The sequence below is a fragment of the Sander vitreus genome, chromosome 8 (assembly GCF_031162955.1).
Source record: "Sander vitreus isolate 19-12246 chromosome 8, sanVit1, whole genome shotgun sequence".
NCBI classification, from domain to species: Eukaryota; Metazoa; Chordata; class Actinopteri; order Perciformes; family Percidae; genus Sander; species Sander vitreus.
Genome location: NC_135862.1, coordinates 6024815 through 6042624, shown reverse-complemented (window position 1 = coordinate 6042624; position 17810 = coordinate 6024815). Strand labels below are relative to the sequence as shown.

The window sequence follows — 17810 nt, the reverse complement described above, 5'->3', positions numbered from 1 at the left end:
TTAGTTTAATTAGTTTTTATTAGTTTTAGTCTTAGTTTTAGTCTTTTTTTGTAATATGGGTTATTTGTCGGGGGATTCAAAAAGGTCAGAAAAAGTATTGTGTAATAATAACTCAACAAAAACATCATACAATTTTAGAAATATGTATTCACAATGTATTCAACAATAACACCAGTACACATGTCCATGGACAACGGACATGTTGTTTTCAATTTGACATGGAATGTCGGAATTTCTGGGTTCCCAGTCGGAAACTATACATGTCTACGGGAAATGTCATGGTCGGAAAGATATAACATTATTTGCTCTATGAAAGACACAAAGACGAAAACTAAGGACATTTACTCGATAATTTTATTTTGTTAGTTTTGCAAACCGACATTACAGTTTTAGTTTAGTTATCGTTTTTTTGTAATGCCTCGTTTTTATTTTTATTTCAGTTAACGACAATGTTTTTTCCCACCTAGTTTTCGTTATTTCGTTCGTTTTCGTTAACGATTATAACCTTGGTAGGTACATGGCGACACGGACCCTACGGCGTAGCCTGACGCGCACCTCTCGAATAATTTAACTACACGTCGTGACGACCCACGTTGCTCGGCGGCAGCTTGGTAGCGTTTGCATTTCCCGGTTCTCCTTCTCCATAAACAACATGAAATCAAGGAGAGGGTTAACTTTTCCTGCTACAGATTTCCCACCGTGGTCAGAAAGCTCAGGGGAGACACTTTGTTTCTCTCACTATGACTCGAGTCGCCATCATTCTATCACTCGCTCTACCACACACTCCCCACACACACACACACGTGCCGGTCCTGCTATTCTCTTAAAGAGATCGACGCACACACCAACCCACAAGTATAAATTTCAGGCCACTTACGTAGGCTATGGCGAAAGCTCTGCGTGGAGCCTCCGCACAACCATAAATCAAGCTTGAGTCACACATCATCAAGCTAGCTGTAAGAAGAAGCTAGCTCGGTATTCTCAGTACGGACAGCGTCTATAGTTTTTTTTCAACCAACTTTAGATGAAATCACTCCCTCATCCATGTCATGTCATTGTTCCGGAGAATTCACAGTGAGCGAGTCGGTGTGTTGAGGATGTTTCTATCATGCAGCTTGAACGTGAAACCGGAAGAAAACAAACATTGGCATTAGGGGGAAGAAGAAGAGTCATTTACATGAAGACACCAACGATAATGTCTAACTGGAGAGAGAGTGAGATTCAGGAACTTCTGTCGGTAAGGGCTGACCCCGAAATCGTCAGACAAATTTAAAGAACAGCAAGAGACTCTGTTGTTAATGATTAAATTACAAACCGGCTACATTGCCACAATGTAATCCTCGTCCTGTCCTGTCTCCTGCACGCTTTACCCAGACACCACCCCTCGCCTTGACCAAACAAAAGTATTTCCAGTGAGAATGCATCTGGCATGGACAATCTCCTGTTGTGTTCTACATGTGTGAAAGGGCAACTCCAGACAATGTCTCGGACCTCATTTGTTGGACATTTTTTAGAGTTCATATGAGAAAATGACTACAGTCACGCACATACACTGATCCTCTCAGCTGTGAACGAGGCTCTAATATGCTTTTTAATTAGCAGACTGCCTGCTGCCCAATTAGAAGAACATGTAGAACTTGATACCACCACACCCCTCCCATGTCCACGCCATTCACTCTCACACAAACACAGAGGCACAGACACCTTAACACACGATTCCAACTGCAGCAAATCTCACGCATAAAAACACAAAGTTAACACCCCAAAAAAGTGGCATGTTTGTTGGAGGAGGTGGTTTCACACGCATGCGCACACACACACACACACACACACACACACACACACACACACACACACACACATTTAGTCTAATCTTAACCTCACCATTATCATCCCCATATCATAACCATTCATGAGAGGTGTTATGGTCTGATCTGTAAGTGTGCAAATCTGCCGCCAACAGGAAGTGTTTTTGGGATGTTGTTTTTTTGTGAGTTGGTCCATCTGTTGCTTCCGACAAGGTTTTAGTCACAGCCGGTTCACTGAGCGAGATTAATAATCTGGTTAGAGAGAGTGTGCGTTTGTGTGTGTGTGTGTGTGTGTGTGTGTGTGTGTGTGTGTGTGTGTGTGTGTGTGTGTGTGTGTGTGTGTGAGAGAGATAGATAGATAGATAGATAGATAGATAGATAGATAGATAGATAGAGAGAGAGAGAGAGAGATGGAGTGTGTGTGTGTGTGTGTGTGTGTGAGAGAGAGAGAGAGATAGATAGATAGATAGATAGATAGAGAGAGAGAGAGAGAGAGAGAGATGGAGAGTTGTGTGTGTGTGTGTGTGTGTGTGTGTGTGTGTGTGTGTGTGTGTGTGTGTGTGTGTGTGTGTGTGTGTGTGTGTGTGTGTGTGTGTGTGTGTGTGTGTGTGTGTGTGTGTGTGTGTGTGTGTGTATGTGTGTGTGCGTGTACATGTGCGTGTCTGTGTGTGTGAGAGAGAGAGAGTGAGAGAGAGAGAGAGAGAGAGAGAGAGAGAGAGAGAGAGAGAGAGAGAGAGAGAGAGATGGAGAGAGTGTGATGGTGTAAGTGAAGATATTGTGAGGACTGGCAGTGAAAATGATAGCATTGCTGGCATGCAAGAGGGAATGTGTGCATGTGTTTGTGTGCGCCCTTTTATGTCTGTGTTTTGAGAGTGAGCTTGTAGGCAGTGTGCGCGCGTGTGTGTCTGCGTATGTCTGTGTGTGTGTGTGTGTGTGTGTGTGTGTGTGTGTGTGTGTGTGTGTGTGTGTGTGTGTGCCTTTGCAATTTTGGAACTTGTAACACGATCTGCGAGGGCAACAGGAAATTGCTGGTGGATGAGGGGGAAGCAATGTGACATGAGACAGGTGGGTGGGGGGTGCTGGGGGAGCGGATGGAGGGATGGATGGAGGAGGGATAGATGGAGGGGGTGGGGGCTGCTGTCAACACGCTGTCGCTTGAGGGTAAGAGGGACAGGAACCGTTAGCAGAGGATTAGCAGGCGCGCCAAGTTTAGCCCCGCACCCTCTTGGCTTTATTTTCATGGCCAAAAAGCCAGTGGGAACTGGGGCAGCCGCACTCCACTGAGCCCACAGCTGGATGCTATGCCCATACTCAATCATAAAACGGATGTGGCATTTTCAACACTACAGGATGTTACTTTGCAACACGTGTTAGGAGAAATAAGCATGGGTTTTGATCCGTGGCGAAATGTAAGTACATTTACGCAAGTACTGTACTTAAGCACAATCTTGAGGTACATGTACTTTAATTGAGTTTTTTTCTTTTCATGCCACTTTCTACTTCTACTCCACTACATTTCAGAGAGAAATATTGTACTTTTTGCTCCATTACATTAATCTTACATTTTAAATTACTAGTTACTTTACAAATTAAGATTATTGCACACAAAATACATTGTTCATAAAATATGACTGTTTATTATAAATTAAACTACCCATATAACAACTCCAGCTGAAATGATGAGCCGATTAAACACAGAATGTTTTTGATCGTTTCCAGTTTTCTAAAATGTGAGCATTGAGTACTGTAATACTTGAATACTTTTAAGTACATTTCCCTGATGATACTTTTACTTAAGTAACATTTCCAATGCAGAACTTTTACTTGTAACACAGTATTTTTACAGCGTGGTATTACTGTAGTACTTTTACTTAAGTAAAGGATCTGAATACTTCTTCCACCACTGGTTTTGATGCTCTGTAGCACATAGTAACATAAGTAGTTTGGGTCTTTGATCAGTGCCAGCAGGCAGCAACGACCAACAATGACTTGTCCCGGTGCTGTTCAGACTTTTAAAAGTTACTTTTTGGCCCATGCTTTGGAAACAAAACTCCCCACGCGCTGGCAACAGCTGCTCCAACTGGAGGACAGCGTCATTAGCAAACACCTGGAGTTGTGAGCAATTTCTGCTACAAAAGCTAATTCTCCAGCAAAACTAGCACATAAGCTGTTATTATTCAAATATTCAGCATTGTGATGTCAGGATCTCACTTGTAATTGGCTGTTTTAATCAACTCTACTGTGGAAAACAATATGTGTGTAAAGGAAAAAGTTGTTATCAGCATTGATCTTGTAACTCAGACAAGTAATGCATCATTTATTAATCATTTCAGATATACAGCCTATATATACAGCCTATATGTCTTTTACCAGTCAAACTGTAATTAGTTGCTTTGCATGACTATTCAGTCTCTCATGTCTTGTCTTAGCTTTATAAGTGAGGACAAGAAGGCTTTCTAACATAATTTATCCTAAGAGCCAAACAGAAGTTCAGGGATCATGTCTTTCTTTGCATGCAGCCATCTGTGACTGCAGTACTTTCCTGTTCATCAGCCAGTGTTAGCTATGTAACTAGCTACATTTATGACATTTAGCTGAAAGTGCACCTTATTAATCTCCATAAACCAAGTTTTGGCATCTGATGAGCCTTAAAACTGGACGCTTGTGTTTCATCTCCTCACCTATACCTGTAGCAACCCACCAATGGAGACCCTTACTTTTTTTTGAATGCAGTTAAATGCTATTTTCAGTCTGAACGCCTGCTTATCTCTTCACTACTGTACATTTAACTCTGGGCCCATCAGTAATCTGACCATATGGCCGCATGCCGACCCCCCTGACAGCCCTCACCATGACCCAATCATACGTGTTTCCAGCTCCCTGTATGGCCTGCCTTGTCATAGCCGCCGTGCCGATGGGATGAAGGTGCTGATGGGGTCTGCCAAGCCCATCTACATGCCTGTCTAAAATTAGCGCCTGTAGTTTCCTGTGCCCTTTAATCCTCGGCTTTAAAACCACGAAAGGCCAAGCTACAGACAGGAAGAACGGCCATGAGAGCCCCCGGGGCGCTCGGCATGCCACGCATACCCCCGACCCTATCTGTCAATCCCAGTCCTGCCATGACATCACAGCGGCCCATTCTAAGAATAGGAGCCACCCAGTCTTGGCTATAGTTGACTTTAGGTTTGATGGATGATATCCATCCGGATGGCTAAAAGAGACCTGTCCCTTCACCTGCAGGTTCACAGGTTTGATCCCCTGCAGCAGCCAGTGAGTCCATATCTGCCACCGCGTCCTTGAGCGAGACATTGAATTTCATCCTGTTCAGAGGGCACCACTGCTGATTACATGCACACTGGATATTCAATCTTAATTAATTTAATGTTTTGAATATTGGAATCCTTTTACCTGCTCAAACTTTCAATATATACTTTTCAATGTCTGTCCAATTCCTAGTAAAATATAAATGACTATGGATTGCTATGAGTTTTGTACAAACATTTCATGGTCCCCAGAGGATGATATTGGTACATTTTTCTAGAGGTACCTGTGTAGCACGGTGTGTAGCACAAATAAAGAAACAGTAAAACTTACATTTGATTCCCAGCCAAAGGCCTTCCAGTATAGAGTTTGCATGTTTATCCAGTGTTCCCCTGAGCTTGGCTCTACAATTTAGATGGATTGGATACTGGATTAGATTAGTAGTCTGTAGGAATGTTCTCACTCATTTCCTATTCAGTACATCTGCATTAATCCTGATAAACTGGTGACCTTCCATTCAGTGCATCAAGCAGACTCCATGACCCTAAAAAAAAACTATTAAACAGGACGAAAAAAAATTAATGAATGACGATGCCACTAAATATCAGTAGAACATCCCAGAGAGATTTGCCTGCATGACTTTTTGGTATGACTGGGTGCAATGAATACCTCTGTGTATGGCACAAATCGCAAATATGCCGTTCTGTATGCATAAAAATGGATTTCTACTGCCTGTTTCTTTTTACCCTTGGTTATGTCAATTATTGTGGGTAAAATGGCAAATGAAGAACTCTAAGACCCATGAATACTTAATTATATGAGTTAAGAACAAGCATTGCTCATTACTGTGTGCTGGTACATTTGGATTGTAAGAGTCATATTATTACTAAAATGATTACCCAGGAAACGGAAAATATCACCTGAACTGGAAAGTGGGCAAAAGGGAGCGCGCTGGTCTTATTTATAAATCATTTACGTCAGGACATGAGTGTGCAGATTTAGGCCTTTGTTACATAGCCAATGATTCACTCATTTTGTTCAGCTGCATGCCAGATTGTATTTCCAGTACAAACCTAAAAACATGTCAGAGTCATTTTGTCCAATAATTGCTTATCTGTTACATATTAATGGCTTCAGCTTCCTATCTCTATTTCATGTAATTTACCGTCCAGATATATGATTTTTTTATATTTTCTATATTTTGATGTGTATATTAAGGAAAACACAAATAGATACTGATGAACTAAAAAACTGTACTGTCCACTTCTAGTTTGTATTGTCTACCCTTAAAATAAGTTGTTGTTTTGCCTACATGTTCACTGTACTTACAATTAAAGCTACTCGTAGCAGCTAATTACTGACTACGTTTACATGCACATAATATTCAGATTTTTGCCCTTATTCTGAAAAAGACGATATTCCGACTAAGCTGTTTACATGGCTAATGAACGTGAGTATTCCACTATTATTTCCGTTTACATGCTACACTCAGTCAATCAGTAACTAATCATTAGCTAACCATTCGTTACGCATTCATTTAACATTTTTGTGTACCTTATTGTAAAGTCTTACCAGAATAATAGTGGAATATTAGTGTGCCAGGCTGCTGTTTGTGTTGACTCACACTCACTCGTAACTTCAGTTTGAGGACTTTACTCCATGACAAGCATCCTAAGTCTCTCATCAGGATAGAGGAATCAGCTCACCAGTCTCCTGCTGACTCTGCTAGCCTTTAAGATTTAAAATGTAAACATGAAGTTGACAAGCAAGACTATCTCTGCGTCCAAAAAAACATTTTTGAAAACGCAACAATAAAGGTCCAAGGTCCAGGGTTGTAATTATTAAAATGAATTGTAATTGTAAAGTTACGCGGTCCATCGCCATCTCTACATCAGAGGGGCTACCAAGGCTAGTGTGGAGAAATTTAACACAGACTGCCCTTTTACCTTGTAAAATTTCATGTGACAAATAAAAATTGATTGATTGATTGATTGATTGATTGATTGATTGATGCCGTATGCATCAAGGGCTTAGCAGACGAAAAGAGCTGCACAGGAGTCAGTCATACAAAATCCCCTTTTATAATCAGTTGACGCCCAGCTGTCTATTAACTTTGATGTAAAGAGAGATCCATGCTACGCTTGTCCCTTAGTCCACACTCCAAATGATCAAAACACACACACACACACTGCTACTGGTGATTATTTTATTTTATTTAACCTTTATATATCCAGCTAAGTCGATTGAGAACAATTTCTCATTTGCAACGACGACCTGTCGCATTCACACAGTACCACATTCATACCTGGAAGCTGCCCAGTACAACCCCAGTCTGATTTGCTGGCCACTGAGCTGCTCCACTGGAGCGGTTGGGGTTAAAGACCTTGCTCAAGGGCACCTCAGTGGTGGTAATGAGGGAGGGACAAGCACTGCTCTTTCACATTCCCCACCCAGATTTTATCCTGCCGGCCTGGGGGTTAATCAGTGTGTGGGAATGTTGGTGCAGAACACGCGGGCCTCTGCTGAGCTGAGAAGCGAGTAGCTGCTTGCGTGAGAGGATCATCTTTTCCTGGGCCTCCAGGTCTCTGCAGGTACATGCCACTGCACTTGCTATCAAATAACACTCTATCTAGGTACTTTCAGCTCCCTTTGATAGCTGAATACAGAGGCCCCGCCTTCAGGGAGTGCCCAAGGGACTGTTTGTGTGAACCCAAAGGGACAGAGTTATTTGTTATTTATACAAGCATCATGTCACAGAACAATTGCAACTACTAAAGTGGAAATTTGAGCGAGATGTGTCGAGTGCTGTAGTTAATGAATAGCGAGGGCTTCGTGAACAGCCTCATGATTCACGGCGACTGTTTTTGTTGTCGTGACTCGGCCTGCTGGTTAACACTCAACCGTGTTGCTTGCGAGGAGACACTTACATAAACGTGTCACTGTGGAAACAGACAAAACACCAACAAGCATCAATGGAAAAACAGGCATGGAAAGTGTAAAGTGTAGACAAAATAGCAATTTATTAATAACTTATCATTTCTTTACATTCGTAAGAGAGGAAAGTGGAGGGGGTTGGCAGAGGGCACCAAGATGGCGTTCCTCTAAAAAATGGCCTTCTCTGTAGAGGGGCAACATGACCCTTCAAAGCTCTGGATTCTTTTTCTCTCATCTTGACAAATAAAAACTGCGTTACACAGAGTTTTCCCTGAAGAGGCGAGGTTTAGCAAAGCCTCCTAACTTTTTCCACGTGTCAGAGACTTCTACCCTTTGTGCACAGATCAGGATTACTCACATTAACCGTCAGAGATCCAAACAACACATGTTCCTGTTTCGGACTCAAACGTGTGTATGCTATCTTTAATGTGGTGCCAAATTCAAAACTGCTCAAAGTTTAGTTGACGTTTCGTGTGAAAACTTAAAAGAAAACCTCTTGGATACTGTAAGAGTTGAGAAAACTGGTGAATCTCTCTGAAGGCTAATGCGCATGAACAACCTTCTGAGCGCAAAAGTAAGGCAAACAAACAAGGGGACTTTGATTTGTGAGAGGGTGGGTGCAAAAACAAGGCCCGTCGGCTGAATTCACACGTAAAGCGATTATCAAATATATTACACGTACACATATTTGCACAATTCTTGGAAAGCCTACTTGATTTTTGGCATAATCAACTTAAACATACTGATGAATATGCAGTTTGTTTACATAAAAGTAGAATATGAAACAAAGAATCTTCAGTACCCACTTGTTTCAAATGGTATATACTAGAGCAAGGCTTTTACTGTATTGTCTTTTATATTAAGATATATACACAATGTATAAATGTTTGAAAAGATTTCACAAATGCAAAATCGAGTCCAGTATATAGGGTGCCATCTAAAGCTGGGGTGCTTCAACCCCACACAGGCAAGTCTTCACAGAAGACGATGAAGAAGACGTCTGGGGGGAACCAGTGCTAGACCCCAAAACAAACATAAAAAAAAAATAAAAAAAGAGTTCATTTTTAGATCTGTCCGGTTTGAACAATCATGTCTCTTTGGCACACCAGCCCAGGAGCTTTGAAGCATAGCGTACAGCTGTCCGACATATCACTTTAAGTTTCCTCAGACACAATGACAGAAGGAGTTATAAGACCTCAGGAGTCCGACAGTGATACAAGATTCTCTTTAAATGACTCTCTTCTTGTCTCTGTCTCTTTTACTGTCTCTCTTCGTTTAGTCAGCAGCAGCTGCGTCTTGGAAAAACAGCTTTGGCCCTCCGGTAACAATGCATCGGCAACAGTCGCCTCAAACCAGCTGTATCAATAAGATCAAGAGCACAGTCCCATGGCAGACTTCGGAAAAAAAGAGAAACTTTTGCAACTTTTTCAACAGGAGGCCCACGAAATCTCCAGCGAGGAGAGTTGTGACGGCGGACCTCACGTGGACTCCAGGGCGTCCAGCTGGAAGACGTTGTGGTTGGTCGGGGTGGTGAAGTAGAGCTGCTGGGTTGGCGGCGCTATGCGGTTGTCGCACGGGCGCTTCAGGCCCAGGGTGCGTTCAAAGTCCAGGAGCTGGCCCATGAAGTTGAAGTTGGGTGAGATGTTGGACTTTTTCATCTTGACGATGTCGTAGGCGTCGTTCATGGACAGGTTGAGCTTCTGCATCAGGTAGGCCACCGTAACTGTCACAGAGCGACTGATGCCGGCCAGGCAGTGGACCAGGACGCCGCATTTCTGGCCTCGAGCTTCATCTGGTAGAAAGAGGAAAGGGTGGAAATGTTATAGACCTCTTCCAGAAGTACACAACCGATTTAAAAAAAAAAAACTAAAAAAAAAAAAACGGATTTATGTCTTAAGTTTTATGACAAATCAATCAAATGTTTAGTCAATAAAATGTCAGAAGAGTCCATGGTGGCATCTTCGCCTTTAAAAGTACTCTTTAGGGGGCATTATTTGCACATTTTAGACTCAGTCGTCCTTCTACAAGTGACGAAAAGTGCAGCCCCTTTCTACACAGACAGAAGAAACTTGTGCTAAACATCTGTGACATTTAAGTCAAGCTGTGTTGGACGTTGGAGCGAGTCCAGGGAGGCAGAGCAGCGGAAGTTATTATCCTGTTATTATCTCCCAGCCGTGTCAGTCAACAAACAGGGGCTGCGGCACTAGCACACATAAACAGAGCCGACATTCTTTCGGTTTTGGCCTAGAGTAGCCGGTTGGGAAATTGACTATTACGGTCTATTAAATCATTCTTCCGCTCGCCAGGGCTACTCCGACAATAGTGCCATTTGGGCGTGTAAACGTAGGAGTCATGAGGGCACCCTGTCAAGGCGAACAGGATGTCAACAGGGCCTGTAAATGCCTCCTTTTGTAATGTGGAGGGAGGAAGGAGGGAGGAAGGGGGAGCAATGCCATGTCCTAGATTACTTTCAATGCCACTTCCTTCCTGTTGCGCTCAAATTACCGCCCTCCCCTTGTTCACTCTCCACATTGTGCCGTTTCAACGTCGCCCTTTGTGCTGCAATTACACAAGAGGTAGGGCCAGGATGTCTTCCATTGAAGTCAAATCATTTGTACACAGAGCATTTTAGCCTGTGCACCATTAGAGGCAGACTTGTATTCCTCTGCCTCAACACAATGGCCTTAATCTGCTCCCTCAGTGTGTCCCCGCTTGATTGACTGATAAGATCACAGACAGGGACAGTTCATCTAATCTCAATTGCACAATAACAACCTAAGAACTTCCTGGCAGCGATAAGACTATCTGCTTTTGCACCTTAACATTGTCTGCATTCACTCAAATGAGGAATTAGGTGAATAGTGGTGAAATTATTAGTCGAATAATCACGTGACAAGTTGGATCCCGCTTCTAAAAATGTTACAATTTGCTGCTTTTCTTTTTTTTAATGTCATTGTAAACTCGTATATTTGACTTTTGGTCAGACCAAAATAGACAATTTTTCCCCATGTTCTGACATTTTATAGATAAAATGACTCAAAAACAATACTTTGCATTTTAAATAATAATGAAAATAACCATTATTTGCAGCCCGAAAAGTGAATGAGCATGTAAACAATCCAGAGTCATGAGGTTATTTGCAGCAAGAGCAGCTGCAGTGTGTTTTTTAGCTCTGCAGGATTACTTACCAATGAAGCTGATGGCCTCGGGGAAGAACTGGGAGAGATTCTGGCTCCAGTGATCCGAGATGGGGATCTGCTTGTACTTAAACTCCCCTGCGTTCTCGAAGAGGTTGGGCAGGTTGGGAGTCACGTTGAGGATGTACTTGATGCCGTACTCCTCCAGCACGTCCAGGTTGGTGGAGTCCTTGGCGCAGCCCAGGTACAGGTGCGGCAGGATCTCCACCGGGAAGCAGGGCTGTGGGTTGGACAGCGGACTGCCGTCCGAGTCTGTGGCGCTGCACGGGTCAATGTCGGACTCGATGTCCGACGAGTCGGAGCTGATCCGCAGCCCGCCGAGGCCCAGCACCTGGGCGGTGGGGGAGCCGGTGTTGGAGGAGCCGTCCAGGTTGGTTTCGCACAGAGCTGGATACTCGGCCTGGAATTTACTGAAGCCACCTGGAAAAAATGTAAGAGATGCAATTAATACAAAGCCGCTGTGTGAGCATATGTGTTACACTGCAAAATATTCACTAAGCTTGAATTTTAGAGTCATTTAGCTGCACGTTATTTTCCCTTTCCCGAGAATGTCTGCAAAAACGGGTTGCTTTGATTGCAGTTTCACATCATCATGTTTTTCTTAAGGAACAAGTAGGCCTAAATAAATGACACATTCAGGAATTTCTGAATTAGACCTATTACGTGTCAGCTGTAACGTTAAACAAGTGAAACTCAAATGATTATTGATAAAAAAAAATAAAATAAATAAGATTTCACATTACGCGCCTGCTTCCGTCTTTGCGCAATTACTAATCCACGGCTATGAATGAACACCAGCAGCCGAGGGAATCTAAAATGTGAATGAACCGCACTCACCCTCCAGATAATAGGCCTTGTAGCCTTCGTCCTTCATCCTCCTCAGCAGTAAACCCAACACCGAGCCCCCGTCCACGTTCTCGTTCCACTCCCGGCTGTACTCGTCGTACAGCACGATGGTGTCCGTCTTGCACCGCCGCACGAACTTCTCCCGGTCCTCCCCGTCGGAGAGCAGCGACCGCACGGGCAGGTTGCCCTTCTTGAGCCTGCGGAGCATCAGGGACGGTATGGCCACGTTGATGGCCGCCTCGACGTGCGAAGACTCGTAGAGCTCCTGGGCCCGGCAGTCCATCACAAGCAGGCCGTCCCTGCGCGTCTCCAGCTGCTCCCGGAGCCAGCCCACCGTCTTGCTAATCGCCATTACCGAGTCGAGCTGGATGACGGGCTTGAGCTTGTCGAGCATTTATAGGCAGGTGTAAAGGACTCGAAGAAGCGACGTTCGGAGATTTCCTGGCTGCGGCGGGAAGGAAGCAAGCAGCCAAAACAAAAAAAACTGTCTCGAGTATTTATGTTTCAGTCCGCTGCTTGGAGGGCCCACCGCAAACACTAGCGTCTGAGGATAATGGTGTAAAAAAAATAAAATGCAAAAGTGTAGGAAATGCAAAAATCAGACACATGAAATCTCACTCCCAGTGTCCTTCAATGCGCTTTAAGACGAAACTGATCAATAAAACACGGGTCTACTTCACAGATTTCCCGATGCCTTCACTGGCGGTCATTCATGCATCCGGCCGGAGAGCCCGTGTTATTTATCAATGAGTCACACTTGCCCTGCGACGCAGCTGGCGCTTTCTCCTCTCTTATATAGCCTATAACTCCACGGATCCAAGTGCAACTGCTCTTCCACCTCTGTCTTCCCTTTTTGGAGATGCAGAATAGAAAGGTGGGGTAGTTTGGTATCTCTGGATGTGAACCATGCGGGTTATGCACGTCTGTTTAGTGCCTGCGGATGCCGCGTGATCCCCCTCTGTCTGTCTGCGATTTGAATCGAAGCTCTGCAGTCTCTCAATGCGCTCTCTGAGGCGCCAGGCTGCTGAATGGCTACAAACGGGAGGCGTTTCATTGGATACATTATGTCGGCCGGCCAATCAGAGGAGCCCCCACGGCGGTCGCCTTGGAAACGGAGGCCGGATGGAGCGGCCCGTGTTGATGAATTGTTAATGAGTTTGTCATTCACAAAACGGAGAGGAATTTCCGCTCCGGATCAAGTGAGTGCAAACAAATAAAAGAACTGCATGGAGAAGAAAGGAAGAGAGGGAGGGAGGGAGAGAGAGAGAGAGAGAGAGAGAGAGAGAGAGAGAGAGAGAGAGAGAGAGAGAGAGAGTGGCCTTTCTGAGACTGAGAGGGGAAAGAGTATCACATAAGAGTGCTAGGTATTGGGCTATAATAAAACAAGCCTATAATAATCAGAATCAGAAAAGGTTGTATTGCCACAATAAGTAGCCTAGGCTACACTTGTATGTGGAATTTGCCTTGGTGAAAGGTGCACACATAAATAAAACAACAAACATGAAACATTAATATGAAATAAACTATAAATATATTAAAATATATATATATATATATATATATATATATATATATATAGCTACATATAATACATAATATAAAAAATAACTGTTGCATAAGAAAGAAAAAGGAGGCTTTAATGTGCTTGACATTAGCCTATTAAGTAAGTTGAGAACTTTTGTTAACACTTAACAGTTCACAATGCCAGGCATTTCAACTGTTGTTACAATGTTATAACACCAGATAATAAAATGCATTAAATATCAGATCTATAGCCTAGTTGATTTTTTAAAACTTTTATTTGAGCAAAATGAGGGCCAGGACTTTCTCCTATGCTGCACCTCAACTTTTTTTTTTTATTCTGCCTCACATCTGCATACTGGACTCCATGACAGAATTCAAATATGCTCATAAAACCCATGATTTTAAACTAGCTTAATCATTTTAACTGCAACAACTGCATCTTATTTTATGTACAGGCAGTGGTGGCCTGTTCAATCCCCAGAGTGACAGGATAAAATCTGGGTGGGGAAAGTGAAAAAAGCAGCACTTGTCCCTCATTACGACCACTGAGGAAACCCTTGAGCAAGGCCCTTAACCTCCAACCGCTCCACTGGAGCTGCTCATTGGCCCGGGCAGCTTCCAGGTATGAATGTGTGCAACTGTGTGAATGTGATCAGGGTGTTCCTGCAAAAGAGAGGCTGCCTCTCAGTGAACCTCCCCTGAATAAATAAAGGTTAAATTAAAAAAAATAAAATGTAAATCTAAACTGGCTGTGCTATGCTTATTGTATATTTTGTTGTTGATTTTACTGGTGTTTTGTCACTTATTGTATGTTTATTACTGATGTAAGGTCCACCCATCCATCCATCTTCATCCGCTTATCCGGGGTCGGGTCGCGGGGGTAGCAGCTCCAGCAGGGGACCCCAAACTTCCCTTTCCCGGGCCACATTAACCAGCTCCGACTGGGGGATCCCGAGGCGTTCCCAGGCCAGGTTAGAGATATAATCCCTCCACCTAGTCCTGGGTCTCCCCCGAGGCCTCCTCCCAGCTGGATGTGCCTGGAACACCTCCCTAGGGAGGCGCCCAGGGGGCATCCTTACCAGATGCCCGAACCACCTCAACTGGCTCCTTTCGACGCAAAGGAGCAGCGGCTCTACTCCGAGCTCCTCACGGATAACTGAGCTTCTCACCAGGGAGACACCAGCTACCCTCCTGAGGAAACCCATTTTGGCCGCTTGTACCCTGGATCTTGTTCTTTCGGTCATGACCCAGCCTTCATGACCATAGGTGAGGGTAGGAACAAAAACTGACCGGTAGATTGAGAGCTTTGCCTTCTGGCTCAGCTCTCTTTTCGTCACAACGGTGCGATAAATTGAATGTAATACCGCACCTGCTGTGCCGATTCTCCGACCAATCTCCCGCTCCATTGTCCCCTCACTCGCGAACAAGACCCCAAGGTACTTGAACTCCTTCACTTGGGGTAAGGACTCATTCCCTACCTGGAGAAGGCACTCCATCGGTTTCCTGCTGAGAACCATGGCCTCCGATTTAGAGGTGCTGATCCTCATCCCAGCCGCTTCACACTCGGCTGCGAACCGATCCAGTGAGTGCTGAAGGTCACAGGCCGATGATGCCATCAGGACCACATCATCTGCATAAAGCAGCGATGAGATCCCCAGCCCACCGAACTGCAACCCCTCTCCACCCCGACTACGCCTCGATATCCTGTCCATAAATACTACAAACAGGATTGGTGACAAAGCGCAGCCCTGGCGGAGGCCAACTCTCACCTGAAACGAGTCCGACTTACTGCCGAGAACCCGGACACAGCTCTCGCTTTGGTCGTACAGAGATTGGATGGCCCTGAGAAGGGACCCCCTCACCCCGTACTCCCGCAGCACCTCCCACAGTATCTCCCGGGGCACCCGGTCATACGCCTTCTCCAGATCCACAAAACACATGTAGACTGGTTGGGCATACTCCCAGGCTCCCTCCAGGATCCTTGCGAGTAAAGATCTGGTCCGTTGTTCCACGACCAGGACGGAATCCGCATTGTTCCTCTTCAACCTGAGATTCGACTATCGACCGAACCCTCCTTTCCAGCACCTTGGAGTAGACTTTACCGGGGAGGCTGAGAAGTGTGATACCCCTGTAATTGGCACACACTCTCTGGTCCCCCTTTTTAAAAAGGGGAACCACCACCCCGGTCTGCCACTCCTTAGGCACCGTCCCAGACTTCCACGCAATGTTGAAGAGGCGTGTCAACCAAGACAACCCCTCCACACCCAGAGCTTTAAGCATTTCTGGACGGATCTCATCAATTCCTGGGGCTTTGCCACTGTGGAGTTGTTTAACTACCTCAGCAACCTCCACCAGGGAAATTGATGCCAATCCCCCCTCATCCTCCAGCTCTGCCTCTACCATAGAGGGCGTATTATGATGTAAGGTGAAAATGTTTTTTGTTTGCTCTAGGAATCAACAAGTAATGTAGGCTAACACAGAGTTTCACATATGAAAATTAAAAAACAAATACCATAGTGTATGTGCGACTGATTTCTCGCTGGAAAAACAACGCATGAAGGAAACCGACATTTTTAAGACATTTAAAAATGTGCCTCTAGATGACATAACTCTAGACTTTTTGTCCTCCCCCTGTGGACGACCGCTGATGAAGAAACTTTACTCTCGCCTCCATCCTGGTAGGTCAGAGGTCAGCCAAACAACAACTGGTGCCAGATCAGTGCCTTGCTCAGACTAAAAAACTTGAGCTTCAACCAGAACCTTTGGTTGACACTGCCTCTCAATAGGACATCCTTCCTGGATAGTGGCTATTATGCCTTTATTTGTTCCCATGACTTTATGTTGTTATGAGATACTTAAAGCGATGGTGTGTAGTTTCTGTCTCCCCGATGAGGAATTCTGAGTAATGACAACAAAACTGTCGACGCGTCCACATGATACAAGCCTTCCATGATCGCGCACATTGGTAATGGCTTGAATGTAACGGACGTTCATTAATATCAAAGTAAATATAAAGTTACGCACTAAAGCTTTAATTTGGATGACATATTTCATTGAACAGACCTACCACCAGAGGCTCCTTTATTCACAAATTTCATTCTGAAATCATATACACTACCAGACCAAAGTTGAAAAAGAAAAACTTTATATGCCAAATACCGTTTTAAATCCACCAGTCTTGATAAGAATATTATGGTAAAACAATAAATACCAGAAGTGTAGCATCAAGACGCTAAATAGGTTTTATTTGACGTGTTTCTGTGCAGCTTTTTAATTGAAAGCGTGTGAAATAAACACAGTTGAATAATACTGCTCTGGGACATTGTAAGCACACAAAAGCACTGGGGCTATTTTTGTCTGTGCAGCCTTCACTGGACTGAAGAGGCTCAGTTGTGTGGGTGGTGGTGTTTCAACAAGTCATCCTCTCTTTCTCTCTCTCACGAACCAAAATCACTTTGATATCTCTGTAATAATGCAGCACTGTAAAAAAAAAGATCCTAAAATGTCACATTAGAAGCCCAGGTCTCTATGGTATTTACTTTTCTCCATGTAGAATATATTGCAATAACATTCCTATAATATTTTTTTTTACATTTTTCTACAGTTCTTTTTCCGTAAGGACACGTATAGACAGAGCAATAGTCAGTGTCCGTGGTGTTCACTCACATCCATCGGTAGGACCTTTGGCATCTCTGCGTCCTTCACGCCCTTTTAACACGGACAGAGCTATCAGGGCCGCTGATTGCTTCCCATCAGCCCGTTAATGGCCTTCACACCCAAACTAAATGCATTTGCGCAGTAAACAAAAGAAAGGCTTTTCATGACTTTTGATGACCTGTTGATTTAAAATCACTAGTCCAGACTCAGGTGGTCTTATTAGCTTCAGACTGCAGGACAATTTAACACCCTCGTCAGATTAGAGCAGATAAATCTGCAGTGATCCTCATGAGGAAGTTACAGCGTTTGGGCTACATCTCAGGTGTTACATTATTTATCATGTCATAACGTAATGTTCAGTTTTGCTAGCAACATCTTGCATGCCTCCTCTCACTCTCCATCTGTGTGCTTTCATGTCCCATTAATGCATGTTACTAATTTACGGTACCTTCTTCCCAGGAGTCCTTGTGCTTTCTCACCTCGCAGATGTCCTTGGATTGTGGTGACACCTGGATTGTGGTTGCAGCTACTGCCATGGTGCTGCCAGACGCCCTGCACTGCTTTCTTCTATTTTTATTAGTCA

At 44.1% G+C, this 17810-nt stretch overlaps 1 protein-coding gene across 1 annotated transcript; it reads right to left on the bottom strand.

Moving 5' to 3' along the window:
• Positions 1–8067: 8067 nt before the first annotated feature.
• On the bottom strand, positions 8068–13090 carry dusp6 (dual specificity phosphatase 6). Its single transcript, XM_078256511.1, has 3 exons — positions 12038–13090; positions 11192–11620; positions 8068–9795 (listed from the first exon to the last, which is right to left on the bottom strand). Exons 1-3 carry the CDS (start codon positions 12438–12440, stop codon positions 9482–9484), a joined length of 1146 nt encoding a protein of 381 aa, XP_078112637.1. The 5' UTR covers positions 12441–13090; the 3' UTR covers positions 8068–9481.
• Between the last annotated feature and the right edge of the window lie 4720 nt (positions 13091–17810).